Source organism: Fibroporia radiculosa, assembly GCF_000313525.1.
Source record: "Fibroporia radiculosa TFFH 294 genomic supercontigs, scaffold2492, whole genome shotgun sequence".
NCBI lineage: Eukaryota > Fungi > Basidiomycota > Agaricomycetes > Polyporales > Fibroporiaceae > Fibroporia > Fibroporia radiculosa.
The window spans coordinates 1-20,167 of record NW_012133351.1 but is presented as its reverse complement, the minus strand read 5'-3'; the positions used below and the strand labels follow the sequence as shown (position 1 = coordinate 20,167).

The 20,167-nt window shown below is 49.8% G+C and overlaps 7 protein-coding genes across 7 annotated transcripts; 2 read left to right on the top strand and 5 right to left on the bottom strand.

Moving 5' to 3' along the window:
- Positions 1–461: 461 nt before the first annotated feature.
- FIBRA_03941 (uncharacterized protein) lies at positions 462–1,768 on the bottom strand (the record flags this gene model as incomplete). The annotated part of the gene is made up of 5 exons (XM_012325763.1): positions 462–1,141; positions 1,190–1,244; positions 1,303–1,368; positions 1,422–1,474; positions 1,534–1,768. 5 exons carry the CDS (start codon positions 1,766–1,768, stop codon positions 462–464), a joined length of 1,089 nt encoding a protein of 362 aa, XP_012181153.1.
- Positions 1,769–2,437: 669 nt separating this feature from the next.
- On the bottom strand, positions 2,438–3,055 carry FIBRA_03940 (uncharacterized protein; the record flags this gene model as incomplete). The annotated part of the gene is made up of 2 exons (XM_012325762.1): positions 2,438–2,643; positions 2,698–3,055. The coding sequence occupies 2 exons, from the start codon at positions 3,053–3,055 to the stop codon at positions 2,438–2,440; spliced, it is 564 nt and encodes a 187-aa protein (XP_012181152.1).
- Positions 3,056–3,585: 530 nt separating this feature from the next.
- FIBRA_03939 (uncharacterized protein) lies at positions 3,586–4,762 on the bottom strand (the record flags this gene model as incomplete). Its single annotated transcript, XM_012325761.1, has 6 exons — positions 3,586–3,690; positions 3,746–3,938; positions 3,995–4,042; positions 4,079–4,421; positions 4,473–4,546; positions 4,599–4,762. The coding sequence occupies 6 exons, from the start codon at positions 4,760–4,762 to the stop codon at positions 3,586–3,588; spliced, it is 927 nt and encodes a 308-aa protein (XP_012181151.1).
- Positions 4,763–5,076: 314 nt separating this feature from the next.
- FIBRA_03938 (uncharacterized protein) lies at positions 5,077–6,323 on the bottom strand (the record flags this gene model as incomplete). The annotated part of the gene is made up of 8 exons (XM_012325760.1): positions 5,077–5,145; positions 5,201–5,349; positions 5,424–5,496; positions 5,553–5,648; positions 5,711–5,790; positions 5,854–6,066; positions 6,116–6,206; positions 6,261–6,323. 8 exons carry the CDS (start codon positions 6,321–6,323, stop codon positions 5,077–5,079), a joined length of 834 nt encoding a protein of 277 aa, XP_012181150.1.
- Positions 6,324–6,606: 283 nt separating this feature from the next.
- Positions 6,607–13,005, top strand: FIBRA_03937 (uncharacterized protein; the record flags this gene model as incomplete). Its single annotated transcript, XM_012325759.1, has 12 exons — positions 6,607–6,947; positions 6,999–7,615; positions 7,696–8,018; positions 8,081–10,473; positions 10,532–10,741; positions 10,792–11,549; positions 11,600–11,637; positions 11,697–11,773; positions 11,822–12,288; positions 12,340–12,479; positions 12,535–12,936; positions 12,991–13,005. 12 exons carry the CDS (start codon positions 6,607–6,609, stop codon positions 13,003–13,005), a joined length of 5,781 nt encoding a protein of 1,926 aa, XP_012181149.1.
- A 147-nt stretch (positions 13,006–13,152) lies between these two features.
- Positions 13,153–17,687, bottom strand: FIBRA_03936 (uncharacterized protein; the record flags this gene model as incomplete). Its single annotated transcript, XM_012325758.1, has 14 exons — positions 13,153–13,328; positions 13,380–13,623; positions 13,677–13,790; positions 13,842–13,961; positions 14,013–14,642; positions 14,690–14,862; positions 14,923–15,090; positions 15,141–15,537; positions 15,598–15,932; positions 16,000–16,720; positions 16,772–17,216; positions 17,269–17,318; positions 17,375–17,437; positions 17,493–17,687. 14 exons carry the CDS (start codon positions 17,685–17,687, stop codon positions 13,153–13,155), a joined length of 3,831 nt encoding a protein of 1,276 aa, XP_012181148.1.
- A 439-nt stretch (positions 17,688–18,126) lies between these two features.
- FIBRA_03935 (uncharacterized protein) lies at positions 18,127–20,031 on the top strand (the record flags this gene model as incomplete). The annotated part of the gene is made up of 9 exons (XM_012325757.1): positions 18,127–18,276; positions 18,328–18,333; positions 18,386–18,733; positions 18,790–18,810; positions 18,861–18,992; positions 19,039–19,224; positions 19,290–19,584; positions 19,650–19,736; positions 19,799–20,031. The coding sequence occupies 9 exons, from the start codon at positions 18,127–18,129 to the stop codon at positions 20,029–20,031; spliced, it is 1,458 nt and encodes a 485-aa protein (XP_012181147.1).
- Between the last annotated feature and the right edge of the window lie 136 nt (positions 20,032–20,167).

The following is a 20,167-nucleotide window of genomic DNA, read 5'->3' as shown; positions in this document are numbered from 1 at the left end:
GGTTGAGAGGTGAAATGAATAAACTCTACGTTGTAAGGATTGAGTTAAAAACATTTTGAACAAGGACATTTGGATAATATCATGTGTCCTCGAGCGCTCTCACGCGTTTATCGATCGATGTATGACGCAAGTGAAAGTCAACTTGAAGCAAAAGCGCACTATGTACCGAGACAACAATCGGGCAGCCATTGCTACTAAGTTCTAGATGCACAATGGTAGCTTGCCTAGGCCTGAGGAACTTATCTGAATTAGTCCGTCCTGGTCCTGTACTGATTTCTAGCGAGGTGACATGTGAAGCCGCTACATGTAGAATCGGAGATTCTGAGCTAAGAGCCTTCTTAACAGAAATTATGCAATTACAGACAGCGATACGCCTGCTAGCAGCTACATACTGTAATAATAATCGATGTGACAACCACAAGCATTCATTAAGCATAAAGTATGATACTGTGTAGGAACGTTCACCTATTATTCGGCTGTGGAGGTCGCTGCTGCGAGTATATAGTCCGTCCAGGTGCGTCCGTCATGCCATTACCCCTAATACTGTTGACCGCGATTCGGTGATCTTCGATATATGCGCTCGCGGGATCAGTGTATTGAGGTGGTGACCATGAATCATCGGAGTGTACGCCTGAAATCGAATGGAGCGTAGCGCCATCAAGTCGAGTGTTGCGGGGTGCAGCTGGAGAGCTAGGTGGCGGCAGCATCGCGCCCCACGATGTAGGCGACACCCCATTCTGATAGCCATTTGAGGGTGCGACTTGCCGGGTGTCTGATACTCGGGCTGACCGGCCTCTGATTCGCGCACTACTCGGCCTAGTGACCGCATTCGTGCTGACGCCATCGCTATCGCCTGCGCCATTCGTTTGGTCATTCTGACTCCATCTTCCTCTGCTGTCTCGCTGGCGGCGAGAACTACTCGCGCTAGCTGATCCGTTCGTTTTTTCCCGGCCGTTCGTCTGACGACTCCTATTGGCTTTAATTTTTGGATGTTGTGAAAGACCTTGAGAGGCGGATGAAACAAGAAGCGTAGATTGAACCACCGCAGGCGCTATTGCCGGATCATCGTCTGCAAGCTCTTTTGCTCTCGTTGCTCTTAGCTCCAATGCTTGCGCCAGAGTCATAGGAGGGGGTATCATGTCTAGCAGATATGAGACAAAATAAGTTTACAAATCAAACAGTAGCATACCATTAAGGAATGTGAATTCCGGATAGTTTCGAGTGACAGACGCTGGAGAGAGAAGCTGTTAAGAGCAGTGAGAATCCCTAGGGAACGGACGAACCGACGTCACGATAAAGTACCACCGAACGTCGAGAAGAATTGGCTATACGCTGGCCAGCCTCCGCTAGTCGCTTCACAAACTCTTCCTGACCGACAATAAGGAGTTGTATGACATGAATGTTCAATGGATTCGACTCACGGTGGCAACAGAGAGCATAAATAACGCCTCCTTGGACATATGTCCACCACCACCTACAATTCATAGCATACATTGTTCACAATGCATCGTTAATGAGGGTATCAGAACGTACCATCGGCATGTAATATATTTTCGACACGCGAAGTTGGTATGAGGGTGTGCCCTGGAATGCGTTCTCCAGTCTTCCGTGGACGTGTCTTGGTGGAAGGATTCGTGTCGTTGAAAGGCACTTCGTCCTCGTCATCGAGGTCCGAGTCCAGTTGATCAACCTCTTCCTCATCTTCGTTGTCAACGTCATAGGGGAAAATGGGGTGTAGCCCGGATATCGAAGTAGAACCCAGGGCCATTCAGTGAACCACTGAAAGGGACTTTATGGGTACGAGGGGGATCAATCGCGCGGGAAGGGAGCTGAATAGGGAAGGGTAGTATGCGCCAGTGCGGCGTACCGTGGCGAAGTTGAACAAGGCTGTGGAAGTCCTCCAGTCGGTGGCCCTGCGCGGATGTAACGCCGTACCCGGTCACGGTACTGCTAGAGGCTGGCGTCAAGAGCATCATGATCATGATCTACTGCCAGGATTCAGTCTTTAGGACTCGAGCTCAAGATTAGTGGCATTCACGTTGCGTTGCTGAGCAGGGCCGAGATCAGTCAGAATATTTATATAGAGGCGTTTCCCCCGAGAAGTCATCATCATCGCTAAGAGTACGGTGAACATTGAACAAGAGCTTTCAACGGAACTGATTATGTGTCGCGATTGACCTCCGGCTCAATTTGCACTTAGCGCTCGAATTGTACAGATGCACACATTGGGGTTGAGTTAGCATACAAATGAAAGAACGAACAATCATACAGCTGAGTAGCTGCAACTGGACAAACTATGTACAGCGCGAGTGGGGAGATATCATACAATAGAACTGAGGATGACCGCCTACAAGGGGTAAGACATGAGGAAATTTCGATCCGTAAGGCAGCCAAACTTCAACCCTTCCAGGCTTCATCTCGATATCCGTCCAATTATTCATTCAATAGGGACTTGAACTGTCGCAGGATCCTCAGCCCTCGAAACGGTGATGACAAGGACCCCATCATTCAGCTTAGCCGAGACATTGCTTGTATCAATTGGGCGCGGAAGATACACAGTCCGCGAAAACGAAGAGGTGCCAGTAAACAGACGTTCTGTGGAGAGTTGCGTCTGTTCAGGCCTAGCGGCCACAGCTGTCGCCCCTGCAATGCGATGTGAGATACAATTTAACAAGGCTTAGATCGGGGAACATAAACCTTCACCAGATACTGGTTCTGCTGCCTCATACGAACTAGAATTTGCTTGTGCGTCCGTGGGTTGGGGCTCGGTCTGACGGCTGACAGCTTTCCCTTCGATAGTGACACTCCGGCCACTGTCGCCGACACGAACCTGGATGTTCTCCTTCTTGACGCCTGGGATTTCCGCCTCAATTACGTACTTGTCGCCTTCCTCGGAGACATCGATGGCGGGCTGCAAAAGAGCAGGGGAGCGGAAGAAGGGATCTTCGAGAAATGAGCGGTGCAAGCCTCCATATGACGGAGGGCGCCCGAGGGGCTCCTCGAGCATACGGAATAAAGGGCGCATCTCGCGGAAGAAGTGGCGAGCAAAAGACATTGTGAGCGTAGTGAGTTCAGGTTTCAGAGACTGCGTTTGCGAAAAGTACTTATAGCCCAAACTTCAGATCCAACTGCTTAATATTATAACATGATGCGCCCAGAGGACATCCAGATATAGCGAGAATGGCCTAGAAACCGCCAGTTCTGAGTCATCCGCCGCATTATAGGAGCAAAGATTGAGCAAAAGGTCTTCGTTGGGTCTTCGACCGTCGTTGCGTCAGAGCCCAAGCGCCTAGAAGTCTATCGAAAATTCGGGAATGCCCGAGGACTATCACTGGTTTACTGCGGCGGTGGCTATATGTGCAATTCGCGGGACCTGCTAAGGTGAACAATCTCGGGTGGAGTATGGGTCAATGGTGTAAAGCAATGATAGCATAATACCATAAGGAAAGGGGTAAAGGAAAACAAACATCAAAACGAGATGATTAGAAATACAGCGGTTCGTATGTTTATACAGAATAGACGGCTGAGTCTCTTCGAGACACGACACCTTAATAGGAGACATTTTGCGTTTTCGGCATTAGAGAGTCAAGGCCCACCAGGCCATTCAACTACCCACTGTGCCGATACGTTATGCTCCTGATCATCGTCGTCTTCAAATTTTAATTTGTATATTTTCGACACAGTGCCATTCTGATGATGGAATCAGTACCAATCAGAATTTCATTGGGGGTTAACGTTAACTCACCCGCCCGGCCGGTTGCATGTCACTTGGGCTGGCAACTACTTCCGCCCGGTAGAAACAGCTGGTATCCGGATAGAGTGCCATCACAGTTGAACCGGAAGAAAATTCCGGGTACGCATTCAAGTGGGCAGCGCTATCGGGAGGGGAGTTGAGATCCGGAAGTGGGATTATTGCGCGTAGTGTTGTATTATAACACCTGCGGATAGTAAAGGGTGAGCTTGAACCAAATTGTGCATAATCGATCAAACGGACTGCCCAGGTTGCCCGTCTTCCTGAGGCTCCGGATCTTGTACTTCGTACCTGCAGTTCTAATGAACGATCTAGATCCGGACTGACAGACGAATATTGGTCAACCTATTCTTATCCTGATTAATACATTTCGTGACAACGGCCAATATCCATTCTTCGTCCTTTCCACCACTTGCACTATCGGCTGCCTTGCTAGAATTCTGTGGCGGATGGAACGCTACTTTTCGACCCTCTTGCAGAGGTAATTGTTTTGCAAGTGCTTCTCGCCTTGCCTTCGGCTCACGAGAGAATGGAATGGAGGGCTGCGGACCCACTGATGTTCGAGGAGGTACTGTTATAGACATCGTGCGAACTGTCGAGCTTTGAGGTACCGGCGTAGGTGTAGGGATTGTCGGGGGTGAGTGAGCTCGTGGGCGTTTATTTCGTTTCTCTTCGAACAAGCGTTAGTAAAGTAGTACAAAGTAAGCTACTAGTATCAGACCTGGAGGATTTGTCTCGGATGCTTTGCGGAGTGCTATTAAAATTCCAATACTTTCAATAACCTCTTCGATGGCACTATACAGTACCTTCAGTTAGGTTCTGCCAGGAGTAAAAACTCTGAGTTTACTCTGCATCACGTTCGGCCGTAGCTTTGATTTCGTTAAGCCCGACAAAAAGCTTTTTGTAGACGCTCCTGACGTTGTCATATCCCTCGTCGTCGTCGTCAGGCCATCCTTTTATAAGTCTATTTATCCTTCCAATTGTCTCAGTGGTTTCTGTATGGCTGTACATGGCCGAAAGACGAGATAACGCTGTCGCCGCATGAGACCAGTATTCAACCTCTGTGCTCATTGTTATTATTCAATAGTTCTGCGTTGAAAATGATGAACCTTTGCAGCACACCTTCAGATGAAGCTGGCCGTTTCGAAGCTCCTCGCCTACTTGTCATACCGCGGAGTATGGGATGCACTGGGACTAATTCGAACGGGACAGATGATGGTCAGAGCCAGGAATACATCCAGCCACATCGCCGCATTTCGATCTTGTGCTTGATCAAGCTTAGATTCGGATCTCATTTGATGCTGGTCACGTGCCAATTTACACCCTTATGCCACCACTTCCGGCAGAGTTGCTGAGTCTGGGTCCCTTTTGCTTAGTATCTGCAGGCGTGCAATCTGAATTGCTAAATATGAGAATAAATCACGCATTGTAAAGTAGGACAACCAGTACATTCTTCTCGATCATTTCGCCTCGCAAAACATCATTGGAAGCAATATCCACCACTACACTCTCCCAGACGATTAGCGATAGGCTCATAGCACAATACGTATAGTTACACTGAAGCCGGATCTCCACTAGCGCCTGACGGTACAAGCCTCCTGAGAGACACGTCGTACACAACTAGAGATGTTGGGGTAAGATGACAATGTCTCAGAAACGACGTGCTTGTCACCTTCTTCGATCTTCTTTATATCATACTTTAGACTATCGTATCTACGGCGGAGCGTATCATTTTTGAGATTGAGCTAAGGAGCGCATCAGTATGAGGTTATACCTATACTTCATGAAGGTGATGATATACCATTGCAAATCCAGCGAATAAATCCTTCACAAAGATCGATATTTTGATAGGCTGTTGAAAATCTCCCAAAGTAACAGAATTCACTGCTAGACGGGACTAAGGCGACTTTCGGTGTTAGGGTTGTACGAGTCTGGGCATGCATCCCGGTTATGACACACCAGTTCGTTTATCACGGATATAAGACCATGCAAATAGTCTTCAGCACTCAAAGTGAACCTGTCCGACCATTCTTCTTTAACTAAACTCAACGAGGCTGTTAGCTGATACTATGCAGTACATTGCCAACGTAATATATGCTCACTTCCAAGTATCTGATTCGCCTGAGATAACGACAGGAGCGAACCACTTCTCAGAAATTCGACGAGTGCAGCAGAGAAGACTGCATTTCTCAAGGAAATAGACCACATGTCTTTCCATCTCCAGAACTGATTCTGGGGAATAAGGTCTGCGAGAGCGGTGGTGGTCTCCTGGCAGCTCTCTAGGACAGGGGTCACAGAATCGAGTAATTTAGGGACTAGAAAAGAGTCAAATAGAATACAACGCGGAAAAACTTTGCCACCTACTTTGTTCAGCTGGAGTTGAATGAATCTTGTTGAGCATACCACTCAGGATACGAGTTTTCCTATCGAAATCGGCGACCTGGTCCTTGATTTTCTGATGAACAACTAGTGAAGGCGCTTGACTTCTCTTAGCTTAACCGATGTGTACTTCTCTGAGCTCGACATCTTTGTCGAGGAGCTCGTTTATGTATTCGAGATTATGTGGGTCCATGATACTAGTGAATAGTCAATGATGTGACGTCTGCGCCACCGTGATGGACGCGTCCCGGCTCGCCGTAACACTGTGACAGTCGCGCCGAACGCGTTTGTGAAGTCTCTCCAGTGCCTCTCTCTCCCCTTCGGTATCTCGCCACTGCCGCACAACCTTCACAGGTCTGTGAAAGGCTTAATTCTGCATAAAGCGACACTACGAGTAGTGACAGATTCCTTTTCTTCTTCGCATCGGAGCGAATAGCGTTTTGCCTGTGCAATCCGAGTCAAGGGCCACATTGTCGATGCCATTATCTGCCACGGAAGTGGCTATATCGGCTGAGCTCACGAAGTTACGAGAATCTCCGCTCGCTATCCCATCAGAAGCTACCCTCAAACTTCTCTCTGATCATTTACTCGGGCGTCCTCACACTACCAATGTGTTCTCGCGGCCATTCACACATTGGTTCTGCGTTCGGGCTGACGCTATCACGCGTGAAACAGCAGCCTTTCTCATTCGACTTCATGCATATAATGACCAATCCAATTCAGTGAAGTTGTGGAGGCAACAATTCAGAGCATGTCTAGCCGGGTGTTGCGAATGCGTGAAGGGATTCCAGGAGGCCAAGGTGACCACAAGGCATACGTGAGTAGCCCATTCTATATTTGAATATGTTCATAATAACGTGTACTACAGATACTTTGGTGCGTTCAGTGATTCCACATTGCAGCGATTCTACGAGAGTCTCGATGGCTGGGAGGTCGAATCCGTTCTGGCGGCGCTGTCGGAAGTACATATTGCCCCGTCAGACTCCCGTAGCGGTTTCGAAAGGAGTTTGTCGATGGCACCACCTGCTGTCGTATATCATATCTTCACGAATCTGCGTATCATGGGAGACCCCAGCGTGGTTAATGTTCTTCATACCTTCCCCCCGAACACGTCTATTACAGAATGGCCTTCAGATTGCCCTCCTCCCGGGTTGTTTTACGCGCTCCTGGCCGAGCAACCAGAAGTTAGAGCTTGGGCCGAGAGTCAAATATCATCATACCAGTTGACACCAATGCCAGCAAAGGGCTTTCTGCGAGAACATCGTGCCATACTGGAGTCCGTCAGCAAGGTTGTATCTACGAGAACTACGAGCGGGGCGGCTGGCGGAGAAACCCCATTTCCACTCGTGGACGAAGCCAATATCCTTTGGTCGAACTTCCTTCTCATTCTGCGCCTAATCCCGGTACCGTTTCTACGTCCCGGGAAGTCATACGACTTAGACATTCGCCATCTTGTGATTGGCCATTTACACGACAGTGGTACTCGTCAGTATATTTTCCTTTTTTAGCTTTTGCTAAGCTGATGAAATGTCAAATCCGGTCGCTGTTGCTTTTGCCATCCACAGACTTTGTTGATGTTCTAAAGTGTTTCCTCTTACTTGTGAATCGACTTGGCTCTAGTATGTGGGAGGCGGAAGTGGTCGACTTTCCTCAGATTGTCTTCAATTCTATCAAGGATAATCCGCGCTATCTTGAGTCTTTGCAAAATCTTGGGGTGGTGCGAAAGGATAATTGGTATCTCAATTGGATAGAGGCATTTGTCAAGACGGTCGCAGATATGGTCGTGTTCAAGGAGATCCTTCCTATCGTAACGCATTTTTTAGTGGAGGAGTTACAGCATGAGCGATTTCAAGAGCTGCGGCCGGCCGCTATGACCATTGCTCTCAGAGTACGGTGATATTCATGTTGCATTGCTATATAGTAGTAGTAACTTATTTTTGGTCTCTAAAGGTACTTTTGGCTGTACTCGATCACGCGGACGAAGAAAACATGCCCCTCGAACGAATCCTTGTACAGGAGATCATGGATGTTCATACCGGTATCTTCGTATCTGTGTCATACGCACGGAAGTTTATGGACGACAAATGGGCTGAGGCACGCGCACTCACGCGGAAGCTGCTGGCCCGTTCTTTAACAGAAGATATCAAAAGCATATCGTCCGCTATCGTAGCTCTATCTAGATCTACCGCTGACCCATCCCAACTTCCTGCTTTGCACATCCGGGAGCAGATTTGGAAACAACTCTATGACACCATCCAACCTAGCGACCAAGAAGGCATCTCAGAGATCATCGCGGCTCTTGCTCAAATTGCACATATCGATGATTTGAAGGATTCTATTTTCGCGGACCGTATTGGCAAGTCTCCTCACCGTCAAAAGTATAAAGACCTTATCGATGGAGTAAACCAAGCTCTGGCTATGGTTCGCGACGGCTTCAATAATGTGGTCACTAGATTCATTGACCTCAGCCTCCCATCTGTCATGATCGAACTCTTTCGTAGGTCCGGAGTCGTGCGGAATATCATTATGCTTATGCTGTCTCCTGCGGAGCCTATACAAGAAGCGGCGCAAGCTCTTGTAGGTTCGGCGTACGATGTTGAAGTCCGCATGGACTGTTTTCGGGCAGCATTGGAGAATTCACCCGACGCTGCCTTGAATGGCATTTGCGACATGTTGGGGACCTTTACCCGTCACGCGCAAGTGGTTCCGGAAGCCTGCAGTCTTTCCAAAGCTTTGGCTCGCTGCCTGACAGACATCATCGATGTGCTATGTTCTGGTCCTGATGGATTGTTGCACAAGCAGGCATTTTTGACGACCGGCCTAGGTGACACCATTCCCAGTCAGCTGCCCAAGTGGTGGAGTCTGATGACAAACGCGCTGTCTGTGATCTTCTCAAGGACGCCTAGATGGGCTATTTTCTTCGACAACGCGGATATGGTTCTGTGGATGCGTGATGCCCTCATTTTTGGACGTGATATGCTGGCACAACGGCGGGTGATAGAGTCTGCAACCCTTGTGATCGGCCAGCGTCCAGACGATTCTCGCAACAAACTATCCCGGGTTGGTAAAAAGATGGTCGAGGACCTGCAGTCAGTAGTCTTTGAGCTGACGCGTTGGCTCCGTCTTACGGATGAGGAGCTCTTGCACCAATCGTTTTCTCTCCTAGAGTCGCTGCTCAAATGTTTCCAAGAGACATCGACTCCTCCGAAGAAAGAGGCACTCCAGAAAATCCAAAAGCACATAGATGATGGTCGCAAGAACGATCCTAATCGACCCCAGACTAGGCTGGATGCTGCTCGCTTGGCGAGACTCGAAGATGCCATCAGTGTCTTTGAAGACGACGATGAAATTCAGATCATTTCTCATCAGATACCTGAGGTGAAGATTCGAGGATCATCTGGCAAGGAGCGTGCGAGCATCGGTCTTGTCCACAAACCATCTGTCGGAGCTGAACGGCAATCGAAAGAGATTCAGCGCACCAGGTTTCTCACTAAGAACACATCAATCTCGAATTATTTCACCTCCAAGGATCAACAGAAACTGGTGTCGGAATCAGCATTTCCCAAGCTTGGCAAGAACCAGTCTACAGCGGTGGTATCCGTACAGAAGCCAACAGTCAGTGTGAAGGATGAGCGTCCCTCGACGCGACCCACGACAGAAGAGTCTGGTAGTGAGCGCGAAGAAAGCGACGATGACGAACCCGACACGGGGTTGGCGGAACTCTCGAAACTACAGCGAACACCAGTAGTCAAAAAGCCCGTGGAACGTAGGCAGGTAATGAGGCTCGACGCTCCTACGACGATACGAAATTCAGCGTTGACTCGGGTTCAAAACCGGGAGGATGCTCGGAGAACTCAGATGCGGCTCAAACCTGACATCTCCGGACTTCATAAAACCTTATTGTCATGGAATTACGATCATGAGGGGCCCAATCCTCCCGGGAACCCGATAAAGCTCGCTGCAGTGCCAGACCGTTTCACAGACGTCCATCATTTTCGCAATATAATGGAGCCATTACTACTGCTGGAATGCTGGACGCAACTGATCGAGTCTAAAGAAGAGGCGCAAGAGACTTACGAGTGTCATATAGGGAGCCGTCAGTTTGTCGATGAATGGGCTGAAATCGAGGCGTCTATCACGCAAATCGTCAAGAGGGATTGGAATCTCTCAGATGCGGATGTAGTTCTTCTTCGGCATCCCGCCAGCCGCCAGCCTGCTTTAGGGAAAGTACAGAATTACAGGGCGTCGCCTATGGGCATTCAGGTCACGATACGATGCTTGGCTCGCGGTGGCGATCCTGGTTTGCAACCCAATACCGTCTGGTTGCTAAGTAAAGTGCTTAAGTGAGTGTACCAAGCACCCAGCGTTTTTGTCTACTGACGCTCTTAATGGGAAACGCAGCCTCACAACACTCCATCGAGAATATGGTGCTCTGATGGCCTTGCCATATTACGATTCTTGTGATACTGTCTTGCGTGCCAATTTATCGCTGCCCAGCCCCTCAGATAGTAGGGAAGTGCAGACGACTATGAAGGCGTATAGTGTCAATGAACCACAAGCCAAGGCTATCCTATATTCGTTGAAGGCCGATGGATTTGCCTTGATTCAAGGGTGTGTGTGATGTGCTTGAATCTTGCAATGATGTTAATGTAATGGAACAGTCCGCCTGGTACAGGCAAGACGTCAACCATCTGTGGTTTGGTTCATGCCTTCTTGTCACGACGACCGAAGCCTGCTACTTTGGTAGCTGTAGGGCGGACTACAAACATGCCAAATAAGGAACCAGTCAAGAAGGTTCTGCTCTGTGCCCCAAGTAATGCTGCTATCGACGAAATAGCATTTCGTCTCAAGGAAGGCGTGTCCGGCGCAGGTACCCAGCCAGTCTCACCAAAGGTTGTTCGAGTCGGCACTACTGCTAGTATGAAAGCTGTCGTCAAAGACATATCCTTAGAACACCTGATTGAACAGAAGATCAACGCCAACCCTTCTATTGGAGGTTCAGCCGATTCCGGAAGTGATATCATGCGCTTACGTGCTGAGTTGGAGTCTGTCAAAACGCTGAGACAACAGAAGTTAGATGAGATCTCTAATATTCACGACAACGCTGCAAAGACCCTGTCATTGGAAGAGGAGGTCAAAAGGCTCAACAAGCAGAGATTCGCTCTCACCCAGCAATTTGACAAGCTGAAGGACAAGCAGAAGTCGGATTCCCGAACGATGGACGCGACTCGCCGACGATTTCGCACGGAGGTACTTTTGGAGGCTGATGTGGTCTGCAGTACCCTATCTGGAGCAGCATACGAGTACCTGGAACAGCTTGATTTCGAGCTGATTGTCATTGACGAAGCCGCTCAAGCGATTGAGCTCAGCTCATTGATACCACTGAAATATCGATGTAGGCGGTGTATCATGGTTGGAGGTACGCGAGCTAAGATAGTCAAACATCTCATCCTGACAATTCTAGCTCAGATCCACAACAACTTCCTCCGACAGTGAAATCGCAGGAGGTGGGTCTTATGCGCCTTTATTCATGACCCGGGCTGTGTGACTGTATAATCACTTTCAGGCGTGCAAGTTTGGTTATAATCAGTCCTTGTTCGTGAGATTTCAGAGGCAGCGACCTGAAGCGGTTCACCTCTTGAGGTGCTGTTGCATATTTGAGCTCTCATGACATAGCTAATACACCCTTAGCATTCAGTATCGTATGCATCCTGATATAAGTCTAGTGCCGAGTCAGCTCTTTTACGATAGGAAACTTCAAGATGGGCCGGACATGGCGACAAAAACCAAGAGACCTTGGCATTCAAATGAGAAACTGGGCACGTACCACTTTTTCGATGTGGCCGGTGGTCGTGAAGAAGCCGGCCGCAACCATTCTTTCATCAATCGGGCTGAATGTCAAGTGGCCATTGCATTATTTAATCGACTTCGTCGCGAATATTCAACATTCGACTTTGACTACAAGGTTGGCATCGTTTCCATGTATCGAGGCCAGATATTTGAACTACGGCGAATGTTCGAGCAACGATTCGGCGCGGATATCTCGTCGATCGTCGATTTCCATACTGTTGATGGCTTTCAGGGTCAAGAGAAGGATGTAATTATCTTATCGTGCGTTCGTGCTGGACCAAATGTTCAAACTGTGGGCTTCTTAAGAGGTAACAAAGCACACCCATTGGCACAGGCTTAAGCTGATGGATTCTGCATAGACATGAGGCGAATGAACGTGGCCTTGACACGAGCCAAGTCGTCTCTTTTTGTGCTAGGTCACGCCGCTACCCTTGAGAGAAGTGATGGCACATGGCGACAGATCATATCCGATGCGAGAGAAAGATCTCGTTTAGTCAATGTACGTCTTATAGCCCAAGTGCGGAGTCATAATCCTCTGAACACTGTCATATTAGGTTGATGTTTCCTATTTCACGACGCCAACGAATGCGACGAGGCCTGCCCATGTCCCAACTAAAGCACCGAAGCCGCAGTCTAAAAAACTGCCACCACTTCCTCCAGGCCTTATGCCCGTTCATGAACTCAACTCACGCACGGACAATACAGAACCCGAGACGACCAGACCGTCAGGAGACCAAGCGCAGATTGTTCCAAACCTCACAGAGGATGCAGTGCGAGCTGGCCTGCCGCAATTGGGCGAAACCAGCGTCGGTCAAAAGCGACCAGCTCCTGACGATGATTTGAGGCAATCCGCGCAAGCTTCCACGAACCAGCAAGCTAATCGCCAAGATAGACCCAGACCTCCTCCAAAGAAACGCCCCAAGCCAGCCCCCAGTCTTTTCATACCAAAGAATAGAGTAAGCTGAGCCGTTGTTCTGACTTAGACCACGTAAGACTGACTGCATTACTAGCGCGCGCCCCAGTGATCGGCTTGATGATATTATACACTATGTCTTACTTCAATCATCCACCTGCTATTCGTCATCTAGTCACTCACCATTGCATACACATACAGGAATAACTTATTACTGCAATTTTGTTTCATCTTCATGCACATAGAGTCCAAATTAAAATTACTCGGGCATCATAGGAATTTGGGATGACGCCTCAACGGCGGGTAACTCCCACCCGGCTGGCCCAAAGTGTGGAATCACCATAGAACGGCCATCTTTGCCTTTGATTGGCTTTGAGAATGTACAGAGACTTCTGCCAAGGCTTGACAACCAAGCGGCGTTCACAACAGTAAGGCCTGACGAGGATTATAAGCAAAAGGACGTTAAGGAACAACACCAGGTCTTACCTTTGATCCACACTCGGGAGGTGCGAACAATTTCGAGGAAAACAACATAATCGGGAGGAGGTACATGCGCTAAGACTGAGGATGGGTGTATGAAAACATCATCTGTAACACCGATCGCTTGGTACGGAACACCTTTTGATGTCGTGTACTTTTCGCCGGATGCACTTCCGCCTTGAACAAGATCTTTGCGAACAGCAATTTGGTCTATGAACCCAGCCGCTATCAGCTGTCTGAGGACTTTGAGCTGACAGTATTCTGATTCAGCAATCCGTTGACGCCAGCGAATTACCAACATACCTGTAGATTGCTCGGGGGATTGAGGGTGGACCATAACCTCGTTTCGGAGTCGGGGAAATTCGCCTGGACAATGTTACTAATCTGCGCACGAAGTTTGTGGATCTCTTCCATCGCCTACGATCTGAGCATAAGATATAGCCCGGGGTCGTTACCGCCATATCATACCTTTGGTCTGACAAAGTGTTCCGAGCAAAATTGGTGACCACCCCCCGCGTATTCGTACGCACCAACGACCGACAGTATCCGCATGACATCACTAGTAGAATTCCCAAGATACGCATGTATCTAACCGCAAAAGTGTGAGCACACTCCTCCTAGTGGTTTGGGCATCTGTACCTGTTGTGACTGAAAGTAAGCGCGACGACGCTGTCTTCGGGCTTCCTTCGCTTTTCCAGCCTCACTGGAAAGCTGCGGTGGAGCATTTTCGTCCTCATCAGATTCTACCTCGTCCGCTTGGAGTGCTTCCTCACGCAAAAACGGATCACCGACAGACAAGGCCGACACGATCGTAACAACATAGGGTAAGCAGCCATGTTGTCGCCCGCTAACTAGCATTCTAGAGTATCGTGGCGAGAGTGGGAAGAGTGCCATCGCCTTGCCTATATCGGTAATAGAACCTCCAAGGACAATAGAAGCGCTCGACTTGGATTTCAGGGCACCCAGGTGGCTCAGAATCGTCTCTGCCTTGCTGAGACTAGTTCTGTCCGGGGGTGTCGGGAAGGGGAAATTGACGACAGCGTCAATGTTCATGCTCTTCATCTGCAGGACTACCCCCTCAATGGGCACGCGTAAGATTTCAGGTTGAGAGAACTGATCAAAATACTGTTCATAGAGCGCCGATGAGTACAATCGGTAGCAGTGGCCGGGTCCCGTCCGGCCAGCACGACCAGCTCTCTGTGCTGCGGACGCCTTGGATATCCAGCTCACTTGGAATGCTTGAATACCGTTTACGACATCGTATCGTCGCTATGAAAACATCAACGTACGAGCGTGGTTGAATATACACAACGTACCTCCTTCGCTCTTCCACAATCCACAACGTACCGAATATCGGGAATGGTGAGGGAAGTCTCGGCAACGTTCGTCGCAACCACAACCAGCCTGGTTCCTGGTGGTGGAAGCTGGAAGACCTGTGTCTGCTTTTCGCTAGGAAGCAGGGCATACAGAGGGACAATGTGCATAGGGGCTAGAATAAGTGCCATCAGGTTCGACACATCGCAAGATGTGATAATCACCGAGCACATACTATCCGTTTCTTCCGAGTCGATACCTAGCTCTTCATCGTCTAATTCAGCGTCGGTATCGAGTGCTTCCGGGTCCTCGACTGTAGTGACATCGCCATCAATGTCTAATGCCAAATCGGCGGGATCCTGCCCGGTGGCCCCAAGGTCAATGTCTTCAGGCTCTATGTCAACTATTCCCAGGGTCAGCGTTTAAGCCGTGCTTAATAGTCTATGATCTTACCTTGCACAGGAGCGACGGTCGCTTGTCTTGCAGTCGCCTCGTCCTCCGCATCCGCCCGCTCAATCAGACGTTTCTGTGCCGCGCGTCTCATTTTTCGCTTGGCCTCCAGTGCTTTACGGCCATACCTCGCCTCCAGCTTTCGGCACACGCCTGTGATCTCGTTCTGCCCCGTAAGAAAGATGAGGATCCCGCCTGGCGGGAGCCGCGCGTGGATCTTGCTCGCCTTTTTGATGGCCTCTGTGACGTAGTCAGAGGACGTGCGTCGGCTGAAATGAATCGTCACTGGATGTTGGCGCGCCGGGACGTTTATGATAGGTGGAGGTGACGAGAACAACGTCTTGTTCTCCGCGAAATCGGATACCCGTAGGGTTGCAGACATGATAACCAGCCGTAGTGGCTGGAAAACACGCAGCTGTGTTAGCCTTCCTTGAGTTTCTAATAAGATAGAACAATGAACCTTGACTCCGCCCTGGTCCTTGCGCCACATATCCTCCCTGAGCCGGATGACACGACTCAAAACGCCAATCAGGATGTCTGTGTTCATGCTCCTCTCGTGTGCCTCATCTATGATGACTACCGAGTATTTCGTTAACAGGAAATCTGTTGCCAGCTCGCGCAGCAAGACACCGTCCGTCATGAATTTGATAGAGGTTGTCGGCGCAACTGTAGCATCATAGCGAATTTGATAGGATACTCGAGAAGGCGGCAACGACAACTCGTGTGCTACCCGTGCAGCCATGGATATGGCTGCTACACGCCGCGGTTGTGTGATGCCTATCATGCCCGGATTATCTAAAGGCAACACCAGCCATGAGTTGTGCTTATTAAGGCTTGCGATCGCATCTCGCGATGTACTCACCACTCTCAAGAGAACCAAACCCGGCCTCATACAGGAACTGTGGGACTTGGGTCGTCTTTCCGCTTCCCGTCTCACCGCATATGATCACGACGTTATTTAGCAGAATAGCCTCCATGATCGGCTGCTCCTCAGCGACAATGGGCAGCAATATTCTTGCTTTCTGCACCTCCGGAGGCCGTGTGACGGATATGGCCTTCCTGTTCTGCGCGGTAGCATCAGCATGAGATGCGTAAGCAATTTCTTGTACGTGTTTAGCGAACGACGTGGCTGGTAGTTGGAGATCCTCGCCAAGAGGTCCACGCATCTCGCCAGGCTGGGATAGCTCGGTCTTCCGCTTCTTCTTTGGTGGTGCAGGCTCTCCACTTGTTTCAGATAGTGGCAGCGTAGGCGAGCGTGGCACAGCGGGGGCAACGTAGCCTTTAGCGGTGCTGAGTTGTTGTAGTGCCCATTCTTTGAATCCTGCCTTCTTGGGTTTTGCGACAGGCAGGTCCTCTTCTGGAGACTCCTGTCCCGAGTCACTGTCTCCAGACCCAGATGAGTCGTCCATGCCAGATTTTCGATCGTACGCATTTTCGTCCTCACTTCTATCATCAAGTTCGTTCTCGCTCTCATGAGTGTCGTATGCAGAGTCGGAGCTATCAAATGAATCGTCCGAGTCCTCTTGGATAGGCGAAGCAACAGTCTGAGCAGTGCCTTTAGCTCCCCATGAGGACCGTGAAGACTGAGCACCCATGTTAGCATAATAATCTTCAAAACGTCATAAGGGGTTCACCTTTGTGGATTTGCGCTTCCGTTTCCCAATTTTAGGTGCAACAATAGAGCCATCAGGATTACGCTTCAAAGCACCTCCAACGGCAGAAATGACTGGAGCAGTTGGCTGGGGAGGTTCAGGAGGCAGCATTTCTGTTGCAAACCCAGAATCAACGATTACCACAGGGTTTGATCTCGACGACCCTTCTTGTGCGTGATATTGCTCCCACTTATCCTCTTTGCTTGTTCCCGCGTCCAAATCATCGTCGCTGTCTTCACTGTTACTTTCCGTAGCCGTGGCGAGAATTCTCTGGCGTTTACCACGTTTCATACGACCGTCCATCACCCGTCTAACCTCTTTGTCCTCCTGTTTATCCAGGAGCTCTTTGTGCGTCGTAGTTTTGCCGGTACCGAGAGTAGAAGAAGACTGCAGCTGGAAAGAGGTAGACAGCTGGGCCTGGCTCTTCCTTGTAATGCAAATGGTCAGCATTCTCGAGCACAACGGCGTAGTACACGTACGATAGCTTCTCGAAGAGGACAACCCGTTCTTCTTGTTTGAGTTTTTTCTCCTACGGAACGAGAACCTTTTGTAAGAGATGTGCCGGGAGACACAAGAAGCACTTACAATGTACTTATCGAGCCTCTTTTTCTTCTTGCTATTCGCCTTGGAATCAGATTGGGCGAGGAGCTGCCGAATACTTAGGGACGTATTCGTTGGTTGCTCAAGCCCAATAACCACGCACCTCTTGTCTCAGCCTTTCTCGTTTATCCTGCTCCTTCTCTTCCACAGACTTGTGCGTTATAACCTCGGCATTGGGATCTACTGTTTCCTCAGTTGTTTGGCCATCCCGTCTGTGTCTCCCCTTCTTTTTGTGTGAACCAGCAGTAGACTGGCGAGCCTTGGCATTATACCTCTGCCTGGTCCGTTCGGGGGGCATGATGGCCTATGAGTATGGAGAAAAGATATGAAGCCCGGGAGTCGAGTTGACGGAAAACCGACACAGCAGATTTGCTGCAGATCTCGATCGCCGGAGTATGACGTCACGTGGTCGAGACACGCTGCAGTCGCCTACGCTCGACTACGCCAACCGCTACACCGTACAGCGAGCTTGGGTGCGCTGGACTGTTGGAAGACCATAGATAGGGCCATTCATGCGCAGTCTCTCGTGGTTATCTCCTGCGCACAATGTGCTAGCCTCAGCTGCCTCTAGACGCACTCTTTCGATCACAGCCCGCGCGCTTTCGAACCAGCGAGCACCAGGCGGCGCATGCATCACGAGAGCACCCCGTTTACTTATATATTCCTCCCATCGATCTCTGTCCGTATCGTCCAGTTCTAAGCTATTCTCCTTTGCCTCTTCTCCCACTCCTCCAGCCATGGCGTTGCTCACTCCGCCCCAGCCTCCGCCATCATGGACGCACTCCGCTGAAGATGTTCTAGTACTGACTCAAGAAGCCATCACAAAGGACCGCGAGCTGCTCGACAAGGTTGCTGCTCTCGCACCCGACGAGTGCACCTTCGCGTCCGTATGTTGTTCGGCTGTTCTCACTTCATGGCCGTCCTGACAGTGCTGGCAGGTCTTTGTGAGTGCTGCGGCCTCTCTCGCATCCTGCATCGTAATGTATCCACTTGCAGGGAGCTCTCGCAGAGGCAGAAGCTCTTCTCGACGGAGTCGTGGAACCTTTATCGTTCTATCAGAACGTGTCCACCTCGAAGGAACTCCGTGATGCCTCGAATGCTGCTGAGGTTCTCGTGCGCGACTACGGTGTAGAGTCGTCCATGCGACTCGACGTCTTCCAGGCTAAGTTGGCCGCCGAGAAGAATATCAAAGCCAGCGGAGAAACACTCGCTCCTGAGGAACAGCGCCTGGTAGACAAGATGATCTTGGATGGAAAGCGAGCTGGGTTGGCATTGCCAGAGAAGGAGAGGGAAGAGCTTACAAAACTTAAGAAGGAGCTTTCGCAAGCCTCTCTGGAATTTAGTGTGAGCGCCTTTGGTTTTTGATATCGCAAGTAAGCTATTTAAGCGTACATTCGCAGAAAAACTTCAACGAGGAGAACGTAAGAGTTTACTCTGGCAAGAACGTCCGCCGGACTGATTTTTGGTGTAGAGCACTATAACCTTCTCGTTAGATGAACTGAAGGGCGTACCCGCGGATGTCGTTTCCGGTTATACGAAACGCACTGAAGAAGGCAAGGAGCTTTATGTGGTCACGATGAAGTTGCCGGACATTTTCCCCATTGTAAGGAGTCAGCCGTCTCATAAGGTCTGCTCATTCATTTGCCTAGTACAAATATGCACAAAATCCCACTACGCGGAAGACGGCGTATAAAGCATATGAGGGGCGGCTGGCGGTCAACGTGCCCATTCTTGATAAGATCATCGATCTGCGCAGAAAAATATGTGCCCTGCTCGGTTACGAGACGTGGGCAGACTATGCTACAGAAGTGAAGATGGCGAAAAATGGGCGCACAGTGATCGAGGCATGTTTCCAGCTTCCACGCATAAAGGGCTTGAGGCCTGATCATCTTCCAATCAGTTCCTCGATGACCTCCAGCAGAAGCTGCAGCCTATTGGCGCGAAGGAGAGCATTGTCCTGCTTGGGATCAAACAGGAAGAGTGCTCGGCGAACGGATTGCCCTTTGATGGCCAGTTGAACATATGGGACTACTACTACTGCGAACGTCTGCTACTTGAGCGCACACTTCAGTTGGACGAGCAGAAGGTCAAGGAGCACTTCCCTGTGAGCACTGTCGTGCCTGCAATCCTGGACATCTATCAGAACCTGCTGGGCGTACAATTTGTTGAAATCAAGGGGGAGACATGGCATCAAGGTACGTATGACACATCGCCATAATGGCCCATCTTTGTAGGCATTCTGAATCTCACGCCTTCTCAGACGTTCAACAATTCGCTGTTTGGGAGAAGGGCGCGACGGATGAATCCGGATTCGTCGGATACTGCTACCTGGATTTATTCCCTCGAGGTCAGCACATATATCCATCTTCGTTGATCACGAGGCTCACATTAGCTCCTTCATCCATTAAGAATCGAAATACTCCCATGCAGCGGTGTGGCCGCTGCTCCCGGGCTACATTCAAGCGGACGGGAAACGGAATTATCCGCTCGCGGCAATGGTCGCGAACCTTGCAAAGCCGACGCCAACGACTCCCGCACTCATGCCGCACAAGGACGTCGTAACGTTCTTCCACGAGATGGGACACGTGTTCCACGGGCTGTTGAGTAAAACGCGGTTCGCAAGATTCCACGGCACTGCGTGAGTTTACAGCTGAGCTCTCGGTACTTGGAGCGACGTACTGAAAAATGTACGCAAGTGTTGCGCGCGACTTTGTCGAGGCACCGTCACAAATGCTGGAAAACTGGTGTGCAGACACATCGCCATATTCTTTTTTTTTT